The sequence below is a fragment of the Myzus persicae genome, unplaced genomic scaffold (genome assembly GCF_001856785.1).
Source record: "Myzus persicae strain clone G006 unplaced genomic scaffold, MPER_G0061.0, whole genome shotgun sequence".
In the NCBI taxonomy this organism is placed as follows: domain Eukaryota; kingdom Metazoa; phylum Arthropoda; class Insecta; order Hemiptera; family Aphididae; genus Myzus; species Myzus persicae.
In genome coordinates, this window is record NW_019101855.1 from 378681 (window position 1) to 405034 (window position 26354).

At 31.3% G+C, this 26354-nt stretch overlaps 1 protein-coding gene across 2 annotated transcripts in view; it reads right to left on the reverse strand.

The window, feature by feature from the left end:
* Positions 1-16928: 16928 nt before the first annotated feature.
* Positions 16929-26354, reverse strand: part of LOC111030601 (thyrostimulin beta-5 subunit) — a 34192-nt gene continuing 24766 nt past the window's right edge. The window contains exons 1-3 of one of the 2 annotated variants that reach the window (XM_022310172.1): positions 23669-23866; positions 22598-22793; positions 16929-17544 (exon numbers count right to left, since the gene is read on the reverse strand). In XM_022310172.1, coding sequence (XP_022165864.1) covers positions 17308-17544; positions 22598-22786 — 426 coding nt within the window. In that variant the 5' untranslated portion in view covers positions 22787-22793; positions 23669-23866 and the 3' untranslated portion in view covers positions 16929-17307. Of the gene's footprint in view, positions 17545-22597; positions 22794-23668; positions 23867-26354 lie in introns of those variants that run through there. The other variant, XM_022310171.1, reaches the window with a different exon arrangement.

Consider the following 26354-nt stretch of genomic DNA (forward strand, 5'->3'; position numbering starts at 1 on the left):
GTCGATTTTACAGAGACGAATAAATGATCAAAATCAATAATTCAAACCTGCACGCTTGTGTTAAGAAAACACATAAATTATATTTCTCCGCTAAAGTGGACTATGTGCGCAATTACGGAAATACCTTCATCCAGGACTTGACGGCGCCGTGAGAGTGACATAACTACATAAGTATCCTTTATAGTAACACTGCGTCATTACATAACTTCAAATATTATTACTGTGTAAACCTAATAAAGTATTGGTAAAATGTTCACACTGTACTGCCTTAAAAACGAAAATCTAATTTATGTATTCACACCATCGACAATTAAAAGAGAGGAGTCGTCGCGAGACGCCTTGCAGATGTGTAAAAATTATATTTTTTTCATTCGTAAAAAGATGAATAACTGTAAACGTAAACAATTATTAGATACAAATAAATGTATAAAGGGGAAATGTATTTAACAATGTCATTTATAATTTGAGTAAATACACAGTTTGTACTTTTGTTTTTTTTAATGCTAAAGAAATTCGCATTGTTAGGCATGATGAGTTCTCTTGTGTTTTTTTTACTCTGCTCTTTAGCTATAAACATACAATATTTTCAGTGTATGCTCCACTAAACAAATCGACATAAATATATATTTTGTGATTTACCTGCATCTGTCGAAATAAATACTAAACCGTTGGGAAAACGATAACGGAATCAAGTGTTTTGCCCCCGCCCGATAGACCGTCAAAGTACCATAATGGCATAATATAATATATAAAATATTTATGCTATAAAAAGAAATTAACCATCAAGTGACATTTGATTGAAAACCCGTAACTTCGAAATATTAAAAATAACCAACACACAGAACCCATAAAAATGGGGTTGAGTCTCTAATATATTAATTGATCGATACTTCTTTATAAGGCGTGACAAAGAAAAAACAACTGAAATTGTTAAATTCGTGACAAATGATTGTAAGTCGTAAATATATTGGAACGCATAATGCGGTTTTTTTTCTCAAGAGTTTTTTCTTCTCGCCAGTTGATAAGGGTATACGGAGACGCGTATAAAACTCAATATCCGACCTTAGATCAATCTACATCCAATTCATCATCGGTAATGAATTGGAGACCTGAAGTAATATTGTATCGTCACTCCTTCTATTCCAAAAAAAGAAAATGGTGTTAGTAAAAACAATAAAACACTTCCTGCTATATGATGTAACGTTTCTCGCTCCGGTCAGATTCTTAAATCGTCAGACATCACTGCAAGCGGTTCACAACTACGTAATAATAACAATATCGACTAAATAGAAGACTGCCAGGTCACTCATCGATTTCCGAGAGAATTTTCTCTAACCGCGACGGGATATAAAATAATATTAAATGCGCATAATAATTTATTCAACTACAAACGTACCTGTGCCATGTACTGCACCCCGCGAGTAACCCTTCTTTGTTTTCGTTTTGAATATTTTTCACTACACGTGACGCGTGTCCAGACTGGACAAACGGCCATCATCGCGGTGAGAATATTTCGTTATAATCGTGTAATCCGCCATTTCGTCCTAAAACCTCACGCAACGTCCTCGTAATTCGTAACCGAAACGCACAACGCGTCCGCGAGAGACGAGTCTTCGTTGTATTTCGTTCATCTTTTACGCGTCTGGCAAGCCTCGACAAGATTATGGACCTGGCCGGCTGAGCTTAAAAATACGAAGTTCCCAACGACTCATCCTGAATAATTTTCCCAGCGCAAACGTGCCCGCAGCGATTTAAAGTGTTTAAACGAATTAGGAGGTGTATGTCGACGATTAATAAAAATCTCGGAGTTATTAGTGGAGCGCACGATGTCCCGGCCCTATCGTTGTTATTTTTTTTCACGGCACTGTGCTTGTACGAAAATAAAATGTGAATATATTTTTGCATAATCGTAACGGTAATATTGTAAGACGTGTCGTTGAAACCTCGCTGGAAAATGCACATTTGTTTCTGTTAATTTTTACACAGTTACTGCAGTATATTATTTTACATCCATTCGTGTAGAGGTAAAATATGTCAAACAATTTTTTTTTTTAAACTGAATACTAAAAGTCACCTTAAACATCTTAATATAATATATATTTGATTGTTTTTGTTGTCCCAAATACACAGTGGTAGTGTGCGAATTATTTATTTTTATCGAAACAATACAAAAATATTTGTTTTCTGTTTTAAGCAGTACAAATCTATTATGAAAATGATCGATTTTCCCCTCGATTATTAATAATTTATAAATTATAATATGTATTGCACAATAATAATTACATCATAATTATATTATGTTACGTATATGAGTTGTATCGGAATTAACTTAATTTAATAAACTTTTTAATGTGTTCTCGAAGGTCAAAGTTATAAATTCACTATTTATGCTCTTGAATTAAAAAAACAGAAAATAATATTGACATGTTTAATTTCTATTAAATAATATATTAATTGTGTACGTAAAAATTTGAAAAAATAACAACTTACTTACTACTTTTTAATGTGCTCCGGAACTTCTAGACGCCCACAGCTCTACATATTTAAGTCAACTAAATTATTTATCGATAATTATTAATTCAATATATTTGGACGACAAGGAAAATAGAAGAACCACGAATCTCATTAATTCTATGGTAACCAAACAATATGGTTACTAAAATGTATAATAATATGCTGGTCTCACAATTAAATTCAAATTATAATAATTTCAAATTAATTTTTAAATATTCTTTTTTATTATCATTACCTTTTTTTTAGCTTTTATTTTCGAATAAATAAATTATACAAGCCCTTATATACTTCCAAAATACTATGTCGTTAAATATGAAATGCTAGCTAACGCATAGAAATGCATATTCAGGTATGCATTTCTATGCAAAATATACATTTTGTGTATACATTTGTTGCGGTGTGAAACGTCGAGAAATGTTACCCAAATCATACTGCTTATTGTATGGAATCAGTAAAAATATGTAAAAACATAAAATTCCGGTCTCTACTAATTGTACACGCGTTACAATTGTGCATTTATTACGAGTATTTACAAAGGTCCGAAATGACTTGCAGTCGTGTCAGTTTTTAAGTACCCACGAGCAATTGTGTTTGTAGTTTTCACCTAATCACGTGTTTGATGAGCGAAAAAATTGTATTTTTACTGAAATAACTGTGAGGAATTTTTAACGAGAAAAAAATGAGTGCTGAAAATGCCCACGACACTATGTCCATATTACACACATATTTTTAGAGTTTATAACGAACGTACAGTAAATTTGGACACTCGGTAATCTAACCTAACCTATACAGAAATCTGTAAATCGTCTCCTTTCCGATCGTATGCGTGGATTATATAATATGTGCAATGTGCCAACTCCAATTATAAAAGATTACGAAATCATTATTGAGTAAAAATCGTGTGCCAATATCGATCGCAAAAAAAAAAAATATTAGATCTTATATCCGTTGTTGTTATTTATTATTATTTTTATTTCTTAGAAAATTCTATTGAGAATTTTAATTAAGGATATTGTAGGGGTTCAACTTCAACGGGTTTAATGACACGAGGAAGTGTAATATTCTAAGGGCACAATCAACACTGACATTAAACTTGTTATGGAGGTATTATTATTATACCACCGTCGTCGATGTGTGTTCACAAAATTGTTTTTTCATTTAATGTACGACGATGTATGATCCCCTCCCCCCAGTTTATTTCTATTAATATTATTATTATTACTAGATACTTCGACGTGCACTTTGAAAACAACCGTATAAATAATTTTTTTCATCACTATTTAAACAATTCTAGTGATTCATGATCGAATATTCACAAAGGAAAGCATTTTAAATTAAATTACATCTCTACACGGGATATTTCATGTTTTATGGGGAAAATTTACCAACAAACAAATCATATTATAACATATTAATAGGTATAATAATGCATTGACAAAACATACAATTTCGTACCAGTGTTAAACTAACTAATAACAAAAGTAGAATACTATACTAAACACTTACGTTTTCTCGCTGCCAAAACTTGTATACACAATCCTAAAAACTACGCACTCGGAATATTTTTTTCATTTTTCTCTGAAAACAGTTAACGTTATTTGGTAGGTACCTATAATAGCGTTTCACATTTAATTATAAGAAGGTACCAATTCGGTTTGATCACTTAAAACTCGATTGGCAGAACGCAAAGCAGCTGTCACCAATGTTGTATTAAGTAAACAGTTTTAAATGTGTCGTGAAATATTTATGAAGCGTTATAATATTTTGTTTTGAAAAAAATAATAATAATCTTGGCAGGTGGTTTGTGAATGGCGCAGTAGATATTTATATTACAGTAGGTGAGTTCTCGTTCAACGGCGAGGTCAAGTTCCTAGAAAACTCAACTTTATGCGTAAAATCGTTAAGTGGGACACTCATTTTTACACGCACTTGTAGTTGGAATATTGAATACCTGCCGGTAAATAACGCATTCACATGCAATTCGTATAACTCATAAGTAGTATACAACGACTGTTAAATAGTGGGCAGGAAAAGTGCCGTGAAACGATCAAACGAAGAACTATTACCGAATATTACGTATGGCCGTTTACGTATATATGTGAAGGAGTATGAGGGCCGCCTCCTCCCCCAGAATCACATATTGTATCTGTCTGGAATGTGGATGGTGCAAGGTGATCGTCTTGAAGGATCTATGATATCTGCGTGGCACTGCGGAAAACTGAAGATAGGCACAGTGAACTTTAAACATATGCATGATGTTCGAAGACCGGCGAATACGTCATATCATACCACCCCGGTCCTTCAGGTCTCGTCGTCTCATCCCGGATGTGTCCCTTCACAATTTGTCCTTGACCGACCCCGAGAAGAAACTATTTGCGCGTCCTTGTCGCGACTTGTCCGCGTACGTATCAATAAAATCCAAGGCAGAATTATCCGAGTAAGCCTAATTTGAATTCTTTATGTGCATATGCACTACACTGAAGGTCGACTAAAATTAAAGAATTATTACAGTCTGATACTTTTAACGACGTATGGTACTGAAACTGTTGCATTGTTAAACGGAGCATTACCGAAAGGATTTAAAATACCTGCGACGTAATAGCGAAGCAACGTTATACGAGTCTACGAATCAAACGAAGACTTACTGCATATTGTCGGCATTTTAAATTCCGTTAATGGACTTTGCAGCAGAAGGGTATTAGTTTTGCTTTATAATATTATATACCTAAGTTGTATTTTTTTCTCTACGAAAAAATACATCAGGTTAAAGTTAGAGTGTTCCAAAATCTTCGAAATCCTTGACTTACAAGGTGCCCTATTCTGCATCGAGAGAGAGGGGGGATATTGAGCACGAGCGATCAGTTAAAAGAGAATGAAATACCATTTATATATACTAAATTAATAACTATTAATTTACTATAAAATCATCAACATCTCAGAATGATAGTGGAGAGTGGAGAGTAAAAGTACTTACTTACTTTCTACTCCAAAGACTCTAAAATTTGGATTTGTAACACACTTGTTACGGTTTACTTTTTGGTTTTTACGAACTAAAGTACATTGGTAATGAACAAATGTACAATGTATAACATTTTAAACTGCCAATTTATTGATGGAATATTAGAAAATCATCACCTAAATGAAAACATTCGAGTGCTGTGATTTACAAAACTATTTGTTTATATAGTTTATCTGGTATCAAAATAAAAAAATTCCGTTCAGTACAACTTCCCAAAATAAAGTAGCATAACATGTTATGGGATATTTTTTCTCTGCAAGAAAAGTTCAGAGATTCAGAGGAATCACATATTTTATGGTTTTTGGGTATAGTGCAGAGGAAAAATATCTATTAGCAGGATATTATAGATTGATTTTTGGAATAATCATAATTGTTGATTTGTATTTCAATGGCGATAAACAAAGCGTCATGCAAAATCGGTTCAAAAAATGTTGTATCCTACCTAAAAACATATATATACTTATTTTTTTTTTTAAATGTTTGTACAATTTAATGACAAAAATAAATATTACGTTATTGATATTGATAGTTTTAAATAGTAGTCTTGGTTATATACTAATTATATACTCGTACCATACTATTTATTTTAATTTTGTTATTTTACTAAACAGACAAAAACTAATACATTTCTAAATAAAATACATTTAAAATTTTAAACTACATTGATTATACTATAGTATGGTTCAAATTTAATTTTTTTAGATACTTACTAGGTAATTAAATTATGAATAGCGTTTGGATCTGGACTAACTATTATTTAACTGTGCTAAGATATCGTTTATTATTTTATGGGCATTTCAATTAAGCATAGACTAAAATAGTCCCCTGTCACAAAAATATTTTTTTAAATGGTGATCTATTTTCCATTAAATGTAACGATGAATAAACGCTTACAGATATCAATTTTACGTTGTAGATTATAATGTCTATTTAAGTCTTTAAACCTAAAAAACATATTTCTTTTAACATCGTTTGAAAGCACCTTTAATATAAGTGGCCATATAATAATAAGTATGTCATTGTCATAATATGTCGTAATGGTTATGGTATTATAAAATACGTGTTGGGTGCATGGAGTTTTTGTGGTTTAACGATTATATATTTATATATCAAAAAATGCTTTAAACAATGCAGTCAACAGAGCAACTGGGTTATAATTTATTATCATCCGTGGGCGATGAAAGACTTTCTGGTGAGCACGAAATATATGCACCCCTGCTACAAAAATATTTTTAAGTATAACATTAAGAAGGAGTACGTTACACGGTCTTCAATCACCCCTATTGTGAATTTTTTCTTCGAACATTCATAATACCGTATCACAATGAAAATAATATTATCTGTCATATTCATTCACTCTTCTAGTTGTTTAATACTCACGAAATAAATGTATTGGGAGTTTTAAATAATCCAAACATCTCACAAACGTTTGAGTATAATATAATATTACTTCTACCGGATTCTCAAATTTATCATCACTCGGCTCCTTACGTAGTAATATTCTCCAGCTGTTATAATCCTCGTATAGATACATTGAAGTAGGTTGTAGGTGAATAAAAATATATAACTACGTATGCGCGTTTAAGCATATTTAATTCCAGGACCAACGTGCCGCCTAGGGTGTAAGCACAGAAATGTGGTATCTTGGACTTAGGGTGACCATTTTAAGAAGATAAAAAAACGGTACAGTTGTTCATCGCTAGCCAAAAAAAACCTCTCTATATACATTCACACATACGCACACAACTGTACCGTGTAAAAGTCCAAATCTGTGTCACATCACGAACAATAATTGTTTTCTAATTAATTTATCCTTTTTGATTTAACTAACCTGATCTAAATAATACGTATATACGATTTCTTTTAAAGATACAATGTAATAATATAGAAAAACGGGAACATCTTCTAAAAAAAGGATAAATAGTGTACTAAATAAGTTTGTCTTGACAGCGGGACAAGATGGTCAAAAAAAAGACAATCCCATTTTTAATGGTCACCCTAATCTAGATATGTTAAGACTTTAAGAGTCAAGAGTAGTTAATAATGTATTCCGGAAAAAGAAGATACATAAATATTTCTTCAACGATATTTTTATTTTTAAGAGAGTTATGAGTATGTGAAGCATTAATATTTTAAAATATTCATAAATAACTTAAAAATTTTAATATCGTAAAAAACCAAAGATAATGTTCTCATCTAGCATTTGGATAATAATATGTCAATTCATTGTAATATCAAAACTAACAGTACACTATTGAAACTAGTGAACGGAAATTCGGTATGTCGTAATTGTGTCAGATGGAAACAACACATGCGGGTACGACGTCCACCTTTTTGTATAATTTGTATAAACGAAGTATTGAAAAATTTATTTTTAAAGGAACACATCATTAAAATAATGTACTCGTATCATAAATATTAATATTTGATTGATAACGATGAAAGCATACAATTTTTTACCCATCAAACAACGGTAGAATACTCGTATTATATAATTATTCAATGGAATTGACTGGATTATTTAAAATAAAAGTGTATTTAAGATTCTGGTACCTATACAGCGTAAGAAAACATCTATTTGCAGAAATCTAGAGAACTTGGGAATACATTTAAAAAAGTAAAAACTACTTTCTTGTGCTTTTTGTCAACTCTGTACTCATTACATCTTCTGCGCTTATTTAAATTTTTCAATGAATGACTAACACATTGTCAAATCATTCTTACGGTGTACCTATAGACGAATAAATAAAATTTCAAAAATATTTTACTACACTATTATGATATTGTTATGCATAATACACCATGCATAAGTATAAGAGTAAAAATGTTTTTCATTATTTATTTTGATATTGTAATAACTATTATATATACCTACTATTTAATAAAATATATTGAAATTGGTAACTCCTCCGACGAAACGATAGTACGGCGGACGGAGACAAGATTATAAATCATTTTAACAACCTAAAAAATCTAATATTTCAACATTCCGTACCTGTAGATTTTTATGATACATTTATCTTTAGCACATATAAGTTTTTATTATATTTACTCATGTCAGTGTTTCATTAGTTTAAAATATTTATGCAATTGCCAATGTCAAACTATTCCTTTTATTGTATGTTCAAATGATTAAAATAAAATTATAACTAATTTAAAAACGTCTAATATTTACATTTGAATATCATATTAGAACTATTTTTCCTTAAAAAACGACATCAGGTTACTATAATACTCGTGGTAAGCGTATATGACACATAAATATTAACAAACGAACGTCACGAATTCAAATTTTCCAAAAATGCGCAGTAACTGGGTTGAACTTTCTATTCTCCATTAAATGTATTGTAATAAGTGTTAAGTAATGTTTTTCTTTTAGACAAAAAATCTTAATAATATATAAAATGATGACGTTTCGCTTTTTTCCTTCTAGAATCCTTAGCCTCTTTTGCGTTTCTTCCGCTGGTTTTCACGGCCCAGCCAATGGCAACGCGAAAAAATATCGCAGCTTTATCGTTTTGAAATCGAGCCTCCGCCATATCACCGCGATAGATTTCGACGGGATTCCTTCAAAATGTTTGCTTTTCGTCCTCTGTTCTCAGCCTTCTGTGGCCCATTCGAGTGGTTTGTTTCTTTTAAAATCCGTGCACGTGCTGTTTTTCTTCCCTTTGATTCTCACGCTTCGAAATCGCGTTTACAGACCGAACCAAAGTCGTAGAGCAGTGCCTTACACTAACTGTTTTTTTTTTTTTTTTAAGTCCCTCTATATAATTATATAAATTGTTTTGTCCTTCTCTCGGTTAAATATTAAATAAAACAGAACCGTTCTTCGACTGTGTTACAAAAATCAGTAAGAGTAGCATATGTCGGTGGTTAAATATCTGAGTAACCCCTTAAATTCTGTGACTCTGTAATACAAATAATATATAACAGAACTCTTCGTCGACGGTCAAGTCCATATTGATACCTAATTAAACATTTAAACGCAAATAATTCTGCAACTGTGGAATGTTCGAATGTAATATATATCAAATTGTGTGGCATTATAAGAATTAAATTAAATTATTTGGAGATTTCAATGAGATCAACACGCAATTATGTGGTTTGATTTGAATAAATCTACTCAAAAATACAAAATATTAATAATATTTCTTAGGCAGCTAGTACTATACATAACTTAGTAGGTATACAACTAATATTAAAAACTTAATTATGCAGTTCACTTAATAACCAGTTTACATTAGAGTTTTTATTAAACAAATATTAAACTTTTTATTAAATATACAATTTGTTGATTTTTATAACTAAGGCATTGCATTTAAATTAGACCAGTGGTTCCCAACCTTTTTGGTACTATGGACCACTATGAGAACTTTGGATACGTCACGGACCACCTCAATTGTATACCTTATTTTTCTTAAAAATAAGAATCAATTTTTTTTCACATATTTTAGAATTTTAATTATTATTACATGAATATGAGGCTTTTAATAACATGGATTTCACTATGTAATATAAATTTATAAAGAAACGACGTACTATACACGATTGACAGTAATTAGTGTTATGCCTCAAAGGAAAATGAAATTATTAAAATATTTTTACGTTTTGTAAGTATGGCTCGCGGACCACCTGACAATGTCTCGCGGACCACTAGTGGTCTACGGACCATAGGTTGGGAACCTATGAATTAGACGGACCTAAATATTCCAGCAAATGTTTACCAGAGAATTTTTCTATGTTCACAACATGAACATCATAATAAACTGTACTTTCTCAGAACATGCATATTATTCCAATTTTTTTTTTATAAGCAGCTTATGTTAGAATTTTAACAAAAGTCGTCAGAGTCTAGAAAATTTGATAATTATTATGTAAGTAGTTAAAAATTCATCAAATCTTTAATATTCATATAGGTACCCCAAGGTTTGAAAATGTAATACTCCGTAAAGTCACTAGGAGGCTGTGCTGCTGGTGTGGTGCGCCACCCTCCGAGCAGCAATAGTGTCAGCTTGTCCAATTACTATAAGATGACGAGCATTGGAGTTTTGGCGAATGGAATATCGTTCAAAATTTCAAATCCATTTTTTCACGCCGCAGTCATCATGTATTCCAGTACTATTACCACACTATTTAATATTTAGTATTTTTTTTTTTCATATTAAAAAAAGTTCTGAAGATACATCTTTAGATATTTTACACCCCCTAAATAAAATTAAATACCTACCGTATTTATAACCAATGTTATAAATATTTAGTTACAAAATTGTACCCCCCCCCTCCCCCGTATCACTGATATTTTTCGTCAGTCCAGTTCTCTAATTTTTCCATTATCGAATTAAAAATTAAAGGTCTATAATAAAACTAACTGAAATATCGATTTGGTTCGTTACGTATGAACAACAATTCCTAAAATCACGATGTAGAATCATGCACCTTATACCTGAGTATAAGCACGACGAATCATGGTTGAATGTAGATTTCCTATTATCTATTATCTGGGTGTAAGTGATAAGTGCTGAACAGATTACAGTTATCGAAATCAATCGGTGTAAATGTTAAATTTATAAATTATTCCGTGGTAGGATGGACCCGAATCCCGAAACGAAAGCCGAAGCTTCCAGATGTAAGAGGATGATTTTTGAAAAAAAAAAGGAATTTGAAACGTCTACTTGACCATAGTTATGGGACACAAATGATATGCAAATTCAGACTTGGTAAGCTAGACGTTTCACTGTAAGAAAATACTTCTTCATGTTCCTAGAGCAAAAAGGTGGGTTCTATGTGTAAAAAGTCCATTATTATTATAATGATATGATTGCTGTGTTTAGATCGCTATACCAAACAACATGAAAATCAACTGAGTCTCGAATGGAATTCTACTAATCATAATAAAAAAAAACCAGTGGTGAGAACTGGGATGGACCCCGTCGAAGAGAAGCAAATATTGAAAATAATATTGTGTGTAGCCCGTGTTTTAATTTATTTTAGGCTATTTTATGCACCGGAAAGAAAATATTAATCTTTGAGCGGTTACTTTAAATTTAAAAAAATATCAACCTGTCTCGCCTGCCACCAACACCAAACGGTTCTAAATTAGAGATCAGTCAATTATATCGACGACTTTAATGCCCATTGAGTCATGCGCAGTGTGGCAACGTCGCTTCAAATGTTGTATGTGCTCAATCGTGTTGCCAAAAATATATGACAATAATAATATTGTTCAACCATGGGCCATAGCTCATCTTGCCGGTCGTCTCTGTCGTTAATTCGACAAGGGACGTCAGTGATTTGTCATCGTCTCTCGAGGTGTTGTCCAAAAACCGGTACCCACTGCTGCTGCTTGTGATCACTTTGTCGCGCCTAGTTATATGCGGGTAGTGCCATCTCTGCCAACTAGTCGTCACTCACAAACCACCATCTAAGATCTAATAGATCATAATTATCGCTGCCATATTGTTTTTCAGGTAAGCTAACATTATTATTATTATTATTATTATTTTGGACTTATACGGTTCTGGCGGTTTTGCTGCAGAGTGTATAATATTATGATTCACTTATAATGATATTATATTAGTCCAGAAATACCATAATTATTAAATTGTTTATCTCATCGGTCTGTTTCCATACATACGTATTATGCGTGCGCAGCTAGTTTGAAACAAGTTCAAACAAATAACAACTGTCGTATTTTGACAGACATGGGTTAGGCTTAATTATTTGTCTAATAGAAACGCTTCTAAAATTATGTCCCCCGCGGTGACCACTGACAATTAATCTTACCATGCGACTGCGTAAAAATACTACAATACTACAATATGGAAAGGAAATATTTATATTTAACAGCCACGAATAACTGAGATTATCAACTGAATGACTTACACGCAAACACAATATTGTTGGAATCTTAGAGAACTAATCGCTATATATTGTATTTTTTTTTTTGGTTACTGTACCTAATTAATTCTTAATAATTTTTGTGATTTTTGTTTAACGTTACAATCTTTACTGTATGTTCTTGTGGCATTGATATTCAAAATAAACAATTGTATAAATATGTTTGCCTCATATGTATCTCCAACGGACGAGTAACCGTCCGACATGATCGACGAAAACGCAACGGTTAATTTTTTTCGAATTTGTCGGTACAACTGGTGTAGTGCAAATTGTGGTATTTGGTACTTTTTTTTTTTTGAACGACACCCGACGTGTCTAATGAAAAAATTAAGTTAAGTGTAGGTAATGTATTTTCTTCTCGACCACAATATTAGGTAAAAATAATAAAACGAATGATATTCTATAATAAAAAAAAATTTGTTAGAGTCGTTAAAAATATTCATTCGACTCGGCGTTTCTTAATTCAAAAAATGTTGAAATTTAAAGGTTTTTTCTTATTTTAAAGTATAATTACACAATGGATACCCAGTGTTAAGTGTAAATTGGATAAAAGCCCCCTAAAGGACACCAAAGATGATTATATTGTGGAACTTTTAGCTTTCACTTTATCTTTGTTCCTTTTACTAAGCTGTTCAACTTCCGTAAATGTATTTAAATTTTTGATATTCCCGGTCTCGTTTTTCATTTGTGGAACTTCACGATTTTTTTTTAAAATCATAATGTACTGAGGACGGTCTTGGCGGGTTGAAGTTTTTGTATTGAGCTATAATACATACAACTATATGTTTTATCTAAAACCAAACGTCACAAGTCTCGTGATGTTATGGTTTGAGTTTATAGAATTTGGCAAAATGATCAAAATTAGTATAGAGCCTTTTCTATATTTTTTCGAATTATAAATTAAAATGAGATTTAGTTTGAGCGGAAAAATTATTTAACTGGTAGTAAATAATTTTTGCCATTTTGATTTCGTGCGGATTTGATGAAAGTTTAAACGTATACTTATATATTTTAAATTCAATGTTCTGCTATATGCATACAATTGTTAATCATATCGTGGTTCGTTCGCTTTCATTCATCTCACAATCGTGATTTGCTATAAAACCAAATAGTCAGCCTTGGTGGCTGGATTTTAATATTTAATTGACTTCTAATATAAATCGTTTTGTGTATTTGTAGTAATTTCACGGTTTTCTGCTCGGCTGCCATTTTTTATTTTATAATCAGAAGCGCAGTGAAATTGATTTTTTTTCAAAACAAATTTTTTTTTCTCGAATCAGCATTAAAATAATTTATAATTTTTGATTTTTGATTACATGTTAATTAGAAAAAAAAACCGAGTCTATCAGACGTTAACTCTCACGTCAATTATACACCTTGTCTGTCTAAACTTTTTAAATTTAATTTTTGTAATACGTGATTTATTATTATATGTTTTTTGGATACACACGAATTTAATTGATTGTTTTTTATAATTATTAACAAACTGCATCGAGGTAGTGACAACTATCAAATACCCTAGTGGCCTAGAACAATAAATATAGTCTTTGGCCGTTCGTTGGAAGCAACCACATTTCAAAGCAAAATATTAATTTGATTAGTTTTACGATTTTTCTGGAAATAGTACGTACTTACTATGAAAAATTATTATACCGTTATAAAGGCAACGCAAAATGTTATGTACATTTAATATTTCAAACGACTTTAATAGCTGCTATGAAAACCTTTACATTTATTTCTTTTTGGGTTTTCAATTAATTTTGAACTAAAAAATACATTATATAATAATATAATATTTTTAGAGGTTCTTAATTCTAAAATTAAAGCTTTTATACTTGTTTTATTGTTAATTTAAATAATGTGCTGGACCGAAAAACATTTTTTATATTTCATAATATCCTTTGATAAAATAAACGTTCGGTCGCTTGTATTATACCGAGTATAATAATTTAACTTTAAGTCTTACATTTTATAGTAATTATTCATTGTCAATACTTAACCCGTTCATGACTTATTCTTTTGATATAATATATATATATGCCTGAAATCAGTGTTCTGTAATAGAAGTACATTGAATTAGTGTGTAATGCGCGTGGCATAATTTAGGAATAATAATAAATTAGGATTGTTCGTCAGACCAAAAATTACAGCTGATCTCGTTCGAAAGTGTGATGGAGAATTCTTTAATCCCATCGTAGAAACATTGAAAATAACACACACGCAATTGACTGTCTTATTATTGTTGGCCACGTGTGTTTAATCTCATCAGTGGTTCAATGTATTCCAGATATTGTAACACTACATACACGTCACACTGATTATATTTACAAAAATAATCACTTTATAGTAGTTGTATTGTTCTTTCGACGAACGGTAAGAGAAGCTATTGTTTACAATTTTCGTTCATTCAGCGGGGTTTTGTTTCCAATCGAAACTTCACTCAAAAAAAAAAACTTTACCACTATATAAAACTATAATAATTGTTTCAACAGAAAAAAAATTTCAGCACAAATGTCGGTTACGATTCACGAAGAGCATTCGTAGACAAGTATAAGACGTATATATCTAATAGATTTTGAGCGTATGAATTAATGTATTTGTTTAAAAATTATTACATTACTCTTTATGGTCTAAAATTGAAATGTCTCAGAACGTTTCAAAATAATCAAGGAGAAGAAAAAATTGGAAACCCTCGGCAATATATAGAAGTTATCAGGTGTATCTCGTCGTTGAGTAGGTCGTAGGTAGCTGTATAAAATATGTTTATTACATTTGAGTTGAATATTAAATCATTGCATACGGAAGACGATTCTGAGCGGAGATGAGAGCCTATATTATATTTAAAAAGATTTTTTTTATTATGCATTGCTTTTAATAATGCAATTGAATTCGTTTTTAGCAAAAAATAAATCTAATAATAATATAATTTACAAAAATAGTTTCATAGTATTTAGAATTATAATGTAATAGCTTTTATTACCTAGGCAACAAATATGTGAATACAAATTAAACTATCTAATTTTCTACCGAATAATTACATACATCTTTCTACCATTTAATTAAGTACACAGTATAAAGAGGAAAAAATTATTTTTCCATGGTTTCCATCTGTCTTTGGATTTTTTTACCAAATTGTATATTTACCGTCATCGCCGACTAAAATTAACTGAAGCTGTAAATAGCTGTTGATTTACGCAATTGTTGTGCTGTAATTTTACATAATATGTCGTAAAACATTGTACGCAGTGATTTGACCAGACGACTAATTATCATATTAAAACTATCCACCGAATAGACCGTCGCTGTGCGAAGATTATGGCTATTATCGATGCCGATGGTTGAATAACTAGTGTAAAATATAGATAAAATATATACTTACATAATTTAATATGTAGTTCGCTGGCAGAGAAAAATCGATGGTTTATTGAAAGCTCCAGCAGAATCATTATGAACATCATTCAGACGAATCGGAGAGGATATCGTGTTTTCATTTTTTTCCGATGTCTTTTTATATTCTCACAGAATAATCTCAAATTCGTCAGTAGTACAATTTTTTTTTTTTTTATCAAACCAGAGCTTGCAAGTTTGAAATTCTTAAACACTTCCCATCGTTTTTTTTTTGATTTCTTGAAATAAAAAACGTAAATAATCTGCGACTAACGACTTAACCTATTTATATAATGATCTAATGTATGCACTAAAAGGTGTATATAATAATATTTTGAAATCATTATAATAAAACACCATCGAACAAATCATTTTTGACAAACGTTTCTATTTTAATATTAATAGGTAGGACATATTTTTTCTGAGAATATAGGATTTCATAGAAGCTCGCGTTGTTTTCGTATGATCTCTAGGACATAAATAACTAGTGCAATTAAAAATAATTTTTTGGATTTTTCTGCCTTTTTTTGATTAGTTAAATTTTTTATAATAATTTTAAGATAAGTTTTTTATGTCTTGTTATTCAATATAATCGTAGCTCTAGACACTATAACGCTAATGAGCATTAAAAGTTTAGACGAGCTGATGAGTGAAGTGTCACATACTTTGGATGCCACTCAAAATATCGGTGCACTGCTGACTGATCTACGATACTTACGCTCAACCAGAGAAAAAGTATGATTTGTGACTAAACTAACACTTTGTACATTACCCACACGCTGTATTCAGCCCACTATAGATTGCACCCGTACTTTTATCTCGGCGGTTTGTGTTCAAAACATATTGTCGATGCATGCCCGACGGCGCCTTTTCGTAATCAGACTTGTTCATAACAATATGATTTGTACTCGTATTAATAGCAGGAAGGAAAAACAAACTAACGCCGTGTATTCGTTTTAATTAATCTGAATTTTTTTTTTTATTGTTATTCGTGTCGCACACACGTATACCGAGAATTCATATATATATATATATATATATATATATATATTTATATTTATATAATATAATATATAAATATTACTATACGATATTATATAAAAGCACACAGTAAACATTAAAATTATATTTTATTGACAGGCGAGGGCTTATAGATTATAATCGGTTTAGTTTTTCACGTTTCGGATAACAATGAGATATATAATATGATATTATTATTTGACAGAGAACTTAATAGTGTACAACATAGTAATAATAGTGTGTTATGTCGAGTGTGTGACGATAAAGACAATAATAATATTATAACAGACGAGCATTGTAGATATAATGAGAATCGAAGGAGACAAGAAAAAGAAAAACTAAGGCGCGTATAATAATAATAATAAATATATATATTTATATGTAATATGTGAGTATATGATGTCTCATTCGGTTTTTCTGTCGTCGTAATTCCGTCGCATTTTTTTGTTTTCTTAAAATCATCAATCCCATCAGACTTCGTCGGCGGAAATGAACTGGAAATCTTTGTACCGGTACCCCTCGCAAGACGCCTCCGACGACTTGCACGCGTGACACTTGCACGACGTGGCCTGCGGGAAAATGTAAAGTTCCGTGCCCGGCTGAACGCCTTCGTCGCAGTCCTTCAACACGAACTCGGTGAGCACCTGGCCGGCGTGTATGCACACAGGATGGTGCGACCGCTTGTATGGGAACCGCCAGTCGGACACCTGTGGATTACAAAAAAAAAATAAAACGGTAATCGGTCACCACGGTGCGGTATATATTATGTATGCCGACGGATCGTCATACGAAACGGAAAAGCCGTATTTTATTTTGATATGTCTGAAAATCCCCCCCCCCATAAATGACCATCGCTTGGAGTGGAATACGCGGTGAAACGCATAATATTATATTAACTGAATGTCCAGAGTTCGAAAACTCAAGAAATAAACACAGCATTCCTAATCTACTGGGAGAAGCTGTACAACCAGACCTCCACTGAAATACCAACACCATAATAACTTCCAAAGGAAAAAGAGTTTTTAGTCTTGATTGTATAAACATTGACTATAACGTAAAATAATATATTATTTAACTGTCATGTAAATTAGAATTAATTACCTAACCGAATGTGATTAATAAAAAAATATAAATTTTATGTGGGAACTTGCAAAATGTATAATTGTAGTGACACGACAACACGATAATAATTTGAGTAAAATATTAGTATAGATTTTGATCCATACCGTAGACGACAATAATATGAATGACAAACGACAATAATGGTTATAATATTACATTATTGTGTCAATATTTTTTTACCGATAATGTTTATTTTGTACTCTCTTTACAACAATGAATGTCTTAGTTTTAGAATATTTTCAAGTCTATGAAAACTTGACTTACACCAAGTAAGATGACTCCTCGTAAAGTTTTTCAAAATACCTTGGAACTTTTAGTAATAGTAAGAAATCGAATGTGACTTTTCGACCAGTTAGAGAGGTTACTAAGAAATGTTATCTATTTTTTTTCTCTTATTTATTTTAGCTTCGTGGAGAACACTATCATTAACCATCTCCTCATTTTTGTGCAAGTGATTTCAAAGAATTGTTAGCAACCGTGATTTTTACCGAACCCCATTGAATTCGACGATTTATCATTGCTTTCAAACGAAATATCACAACACACCTGCACCTACAATGTGAGTACTTTAAAATATTACTTAGAGTACTGAATAAAAGAAATGAAAAAATTTGATTGCTGTGGTGATAGATAAAAAAAAATAGCAATAAATCGGTTGTTTTGACTACCGTTTTTCATTCTACTCCTTAACACCAAATAAACGACATAGATGGTATCGAATAGTAACAGGTGACCATTTATTTTTTATTGAGTAGCTCATCAGTTCTCTTTATAGAAAACCTGTTGCACAATTCATAATAATATTATACGTGAGATATAATGTTCATCACATTTAAAACACTACATAAAATGTATTACTAGGAAATGTAAGATGCTACATAATTTTTTTTTTTAGTACAAAAAAGGTAACATATAGTTCAAAGTTTGAAAAGCACATTACGAAAATTATAGCTTTATTTTATATCTGATTTTACAAAGAAGGAATATTTTATAAATCTCAAAAAAGTAATACGTACATTGTACATATGCAGTATACATACGTTGTGTGCATTGTTAGGTACGTCTATTTATTGAAATTATAGAGAAAGTCAATATAGGAATTTATAGAGTTTATTTATGCGTATTTCTGGATTTTACCCCCGGCTCACGTTACAACCAACCTCTCGGGGAGTCAATACTAGAAGTCAAGATCTAATCTATTCTTTAAACATTATAAGCCTTGTTCAGATTTTTTTTTGTATCAGCGCTAATTTGGTTTTAGAGCATACTGGTAGATTGGTTAATTTTGGAAGATAATTCTATAGGGCTTATGACGTGATGGTAATTTTGAAAAGTTGACAATTTTGTTTACTGTTAGATAAACGGACTAGTCAAATGGATTTTTTCTTCTCAGCATGGACATACTAAAATCATACTCATTAATAGGTAATTTATCAAAACAAACATTATTTTTTTTTGGTCCTTTGACCATAAAATGATACCAAACGATGTTTTGATTTTTCCTGTACTCCAATAACCAGAGAGGAGTAATAGTTACTCATAAACCGTTACAACACATTGTATAAAAATAAGAAAAATTTGAACATTAAGAAAATATATTCGGAAAATTGATAAAACTTCTCAACCATTGGGTTTGATGGTTGAAAATTATTTATGTCTGGCGCCGCACTTGTAGCGTACGTTCTTATTATATTACGAAGTCACTATAGACACGCTGCAGAGTGTATTCTATTAAGTTTAGTATAACGGATGCGGTTACGACGAGGCGTTCGGTAAGAAAAAAGTGTTTTTGCCGGGAAGAACGCCGAGACAGGAAGAGTTTATTACAATATTGTTTTTATTATTATTATTATTATTATTACTATATTGTTATGCTCTTTGAAAGAGTTAAATTGGTGTAGAGCACGGTTTAGTTGAAAAATTAAAACAAAGACTAAAGTTATAATTTTTACAAAACTAAAAACCGTTTTATTATTCATCTATATTTATCTGTGTGTGTGCTCAAACATAGTACATAATATTATGCAACTTCATAATATATATTTTTAATATAAAGAAAGGAACATAAAATAGACTTTGTTAAGTATTGCTGTCGAGAAAAAAAAAACACTGAAAAGTACAATATTATATTGACACATAGTATGGGGAATTTTATCAGTCACTTCGGGAATGAATTGCTTTTTGAATTGAATATATTGACATTAGTTAATTCGTTGCATTCACGCGACGAGATGCGATATGTAGGGTCAATATATCCATATGATGTCCGGTGGGTTTTTATTGAGAAAGTTGGACGAGAATGAAGCGGGCAGTGAGGGGCGTGAAATTGTTCGAGTTCTAGTAGCTCAGGACAAGATATAGATGGATCCGTTTAAAAGTTTGAAAATGAAGTAAATAAATGTCAATAAGCCTACGCCCAGTATCCACACGTTCTATGTTAAGACTCTCTTGAATTATTTTTAGGGATGCGGAGAAAGAAGGAGAAAGGTCACCACTATTTCGATTTCGTTTGTAGCCGATATAACGAACACGCTCAAGTGATTCAATTAAACGTATTGTTTACAATGAGTCACATACATAGCGTTGAACAATACTCAAGTATTGCCCCGACAATTTGACGCATACAATAATGTAAAATTGTTTATAGGTACAGACTTGTGTTTATTTAATTCTGCTTTACATTTTCCTTGGCATTATTCCAATGCGCAATACTATAAAGTTGATTAATATAGCCAAATAAGTGACCCAACAAATTGAGTTTATCGCGAAAATAATTATAATCCAAATATTTTATAAAATATTTTTTTTAAAAATTAACGAATTTAACATGAGGAAGTCTATTTTATTATGAACGGCCACCACACATAAACAGACACGAACAAAGAGATGATTTACGATATTTTAATTAAATGTCTATTCCGTTGATAACTTGATGAATAAAATATACATTACGCTTATAGAGCTTTAAAAGTAGGTACATGCTTAGGGTTATTTTTGTTTCATTTGAAAATGATCACGTGGCGTACTGCTGAGTAATAACCGTACATACTATATTATAGTATGTTCTAGTTTCGTTATGAGCCAGAAGTTATCTACTATAATTTTCGAAAATTATAAGGTTTAATTAAGAATGAACCGTACCAAAATGGTTTTTGATAGGACTGCTGAACAGGCAAGTAGATAGACACTACGGTCTTCTGCACACTCAAAAAGTATGAATTCGTACTTAGTTAGCACTGTGATCTCTCACATTTATGTATAATTTCAAATGTTTTTTTTTTTTTTAATTGGGCCGAAGAATACGTCTTATCGATCATAGACCTAATGTAGGTTGGGTAGGAATGATAAATGATAATACTGAATATTCACGAACTACAGAAATCGCTACACAAACGTGTGCCCATGAAGTAAAAGCAAATGACATTTTTAGGGATTTTAAACGAAGATTAGATTCAACCAGTCACGCAATATTATATCTTAAGCTCTATCTGGTAAAAAGAAAGTATAGGATTATATTTTTTTTTTTATCGTCGTTGGCAAAAAAACATTTCCCAAATATTTCTCATAGATATAATTGAAAAATGAGAATACCGAAAAATATGGTGTGCAATAATAACGATTATAGTTCAATCAATCAACAGTTATGTCAAAAAATATCAATTATTTATTTGTAAGTGTTTACCACTTTGCGTCATCATATTTTGCGTTATCGCTAGTGTAAACTATTTATAAATCAATGCGTTTTTTTAAATTGTTTTTATTACACCAATTTGCTTACACGTGGTTTCTATTATATTATATCAATGCGTTGTGGAAGCATTTCATCATTTTTGACTCTTTTGATTTGAACACACATAAAATTATTTTAATATATTACATTTTTATGAGCGAACATCAAATTTCTGCTGTCAAATATTTTAAATCGTATAAAAACCATTGAAAATTAATTTTTTCCGAAATGTAGATAAATTATGTTTCGAATTACGTGATCACAAAATGTTGAATTACCTAGTGATTCGAATATTAATAAAAGATTGGTAGATAAAATATTATTATCGTGGTGCGCGGGATATACATCATACTATACCAGTGACGTCACGAACATATTTTTTGGGAGAAATTGCCCCAAACAGTTTTTTGCATAATTTTGTTAAACATGTTTTTATGTTGTACTATCATATTACGGAATAAGTAATATGTTGATTTCAATTCAGCGTACGATAAATTAGCATCGGACGATTGGTACACTTTACCGATTTACTTTAAACGATAGCATTCATAGGCAATAAAACACTTCATCCTCTATATTGTCGTGTACAGTATGGAAACTGAGAAGATAATATTATCATATTGTGGGGTACTTATTATCTATTGGAAGTCTTAGGTTACACTAAAGTTAATCGATGTCGTAAAATAATATCAATTTTTATTTTACAACAGACAAAAAAAAATTAGACGATGCCGGTTTTTATTCTATATCGTGTTCGCGTGGGCGGCAACAATATTTCCCTTGCGGATAAAGTGTTCGTGACGCCGCTGCATCACACGCTATAATAATATCATCATTTCAAAAAAAAAAAAAAAACAAAAACAGTACACTCTGATGGTTACTGTACAGTAGGTAACCGTGGTATATACCTCATTTGAGTCGCATCTTCCCCAGCACGACATCACGTTGATCTCATCGGAACACGTCCTTCCGTTCACGTCGGTGTTGGACACTCGGAAAGTGGACAGCTGTCGGTTACAGTCTAACATGTCGAAACCCGCCACCGAAGACCATACGATCATCGATGATATGGCGCACAACACCGCCAAGCAAACCATTGGTATGCTAAAACAATGTATAGAAGGAAAAAATGATTTTTTTACTTAATAAATTCATTGCGCTTTACGCGCTGGTAGCAGTGACAGAAGCAACGACTACCCCGCTCGCGGAGAGGGAGAGGGGGGGGGGGGCTCGAAAAGTTCACAAAATATTATTCTGATCACCTGCGTTTTTTCTTATCGAACATTTTCCATCACAGTATTGATTTCCATGTTATTATGACGCAATATCAATAAACAAAATACTTTGTTTGTAAACAATAAGATTACTATTGTTGTTTATAATTTATCTTAGTACTTACTGTGCTTACATAAGTTTTGTTTCCCGATCTGACTTTATTTTACTTTACAAACCAAAAACCGTATGACATTATTGACTATCAGTCATCGCCGTGTTCTTGTTATTTTCTTTTTAAATTTAATTTATTTCAACACAATCAAGATAGATTGCTCCAAATATTAACTATTAGTTATTGGTATCTTCATTCTACTCGTGAAAATCGAATACAATATGAAATTTGTTAAAGGTCTTAAAACATGTTGCAATTGCAAGCATTATATTCTGATTATAAATTGATGAAACACAATGGAAAAAGTCTCTATTGTATAATAATAAATAAAGGAAACTTGTGATGAGAATACAATTTCTCGTTAAACTTAAATTTGTATTGTATCTTCTAATTTTTAATTTTATTCGTGACATTCGAACACTTTATTCAAATATTGAAATGATATTCTATGATATTTGATTACACAAAAGTACGGCATTATGCTATTACCTTTTGTAACTCACAACAATAATTGTAAATAAATACATTTTTAAATAATTTCTTGTTTTTCTATGCTTATTTGTTGCATTAATTATAAGTTCAAAGAATTCACCTATTTATTCTCCGGATTCAAAGGTATCGGAAAAATATTATTATACTATTTTCTTCTACAAAGTTAACACCATCTAGATACTTTACACAAGACCAATACTAATATATTTAAAACTTAAGCACGTATTTCCATTTTTGATATAATTGAATACGCATTCTCTCGGAGCACTTTGTCTCGTCTTGAATAAATTTGTAAACTGCGCCGATACTAAAGCTGCTATAATACGCATATTTGATTAATATTGTTTACTACGCCTAAAGAAATATCTATATACTTGAAAGTGTGGTTATACATGTCTACATGGCAGTAATTCTTTTTATCTGTATATTATATAACGATAATTTGTTAAAATCGATTTTTAATTCCAAATATGTTTCTTAGTGTTATCAATAACAAAAGCCTGATGCCCTAGTTGCAAAGATAATATTTTATACAATTATTATAAAGTTGTTTTAAATAACTAATTGTTACAAGCAATCAAAACCAACATAAAATACGCAAAAGAATAAATCCTTTTGATATTTTTTTTTGAAATTCAACATACCTATTGTTAATTTTTTGTACAGATAGTATTATAAATATTTTTGTATATATTAATTTTAAATAACGATATTTGAATATTGAAAAATAAACATCACTGGTTTGAATAAATATTGCGTTGCTTCTTATTTGGACTAAATTAATTTTTTTCAGCGTAATAATTAGTGTACAAAGGACCGTTGTATTAATCGGTATTTAAAAACTTTAAAAATATATTATATAGGTACCGGTTTAAAAAAAAAACCTCATCTTTTGTTTTTATAATATTGTCATGACTTCTTCGCTTACACCTATTTGAGAAAAAAAAATAATTACGTTGGTTGGTTTGTTTGTGCATTCTTATTAACATCGGTCGTTCTTTCAATTCTTTTGTTCGCGTTTATTTTCGGGTCATTATATTATTAACTTTATAATATTGTTGTTTCAGATCAAGTTTTAGATTAGGTATTTGTTGTAACAAGTTTTCGGCAGAGAACTTAGGAAAATAAGCAAATAACCACTGTTATTTCGAAAAGAAAGTACCTATATTGCAGAGGTCGTTATCTGGTATATAAAATAATACAATATTTCGAACAATGTCGGCGGCGAATGGTCTATGAACGATAATTAAAAATGCAGATCGGGCCACTACGATTGCGTTTGTAAAATGTCTAATCAATATATTGCGGAGAGGATGCATCGAAACTCACATTGCAGGAAACAATACGTAGAAAGCGTGTCGATATTGCAAATAATGTTAATTATTGTACATTTTGATGAGTATCGTAATAATAATATCATGAACGTGCGCTGTTTGTCGTTGATATTGTACTGCAGTTATTTCTAAGGCTCAAATCACGTTGACCGGCAAATCGACGTTAAACCGCAATTATTGAGACGAATCGTCGTCTCCAGCCGGAGAAACGTTGCACCGCAGTAACGATTAAGGACTTCCGGTTGCATCCGGTCCGTCGGTATAATAGAATGTCCTGCAATTGTAATGTATTACAACAGAGACGACGGCGTGTATTTATAACGACTGGCGTCCGGAAGTCTGCGGCAAAGGCAAAACCGTGAGATCGGATACTGCCGGGACGTACAAATATTTATGACGATGTTTGGTTTGGCGTAATATTTGGCGGCGGTGGAGTTGTAATATCGCTGGAAAACGTTATGAGGAAATACGGAATATATATATATACCTATATACAGACGATATGGGAGAAAATAAGCCGACGACAATTGTCCGGTTTCTCACGAGACGTCCATATATAATGTGCGCGTGGATGTGCGTGTTCAGTGTATATGTATTCTTCATGGTCGTCGTATCAGAGCAGAGATCGTAAGCCATATTTAGGGGCAGGGGGAGACAATATTAAACAAACACCGCAAGCTCGCACACCCATTAAATATAATATTGTATACTATACAGTATACAGGGTTGGAATTGTCGTGCACGCGTATTCGGTGTTTAATATAATAGGTATTTATTATTGTGAAAACACGGTAGTAGATTTACTCTTTTTATAGACGGCAGCAAGGTCCGGACGTTGATTATTTTTGGTTTAGTTGTTCACGTATTGGGTTTTCAAAATAATGTTATGACCTAGTGGGTACAAAATAAGGGTTCCAAAATTTCATGAAATTCATTTTCTTGGAATATTTTTTATTTTTTATGAAAAAAATGTTTGTTATTATATCCAATAGCTTATAGTTATCAACTTGCAGGTGAATATTTTCAAAAAAGGTTTATTATATGAAACAAAGAAAATATGTATCTTATGTATCTAATGTTATGCTTACATAATATGATGTAAAAATTATTTAACAAAATATCTATAATACAACAAATTTAAACATGGCCTTTTATCTATTAGCTACAAGCGCACAAGCTAACTCCACATCATAAAATAGGTATATTAAAACTCTTAAAAACAAAATATGTTTGATATTTGTTTATTTATTACTTATTAGGTACTTAATATTGGAAAATTGTTTCATAATTATTTAAAAATTTTATTTTATTTATACTACTTTATATAAGTAAAAACTAAGTGCTTATACAACAATAAAATGAATACCACTGTATTATTTTATTGTATAATATTGTTGATTTTAAATAACCTAAGATTCTAGTTGTTCGCGCCTAATAATTGGCGATACGAGA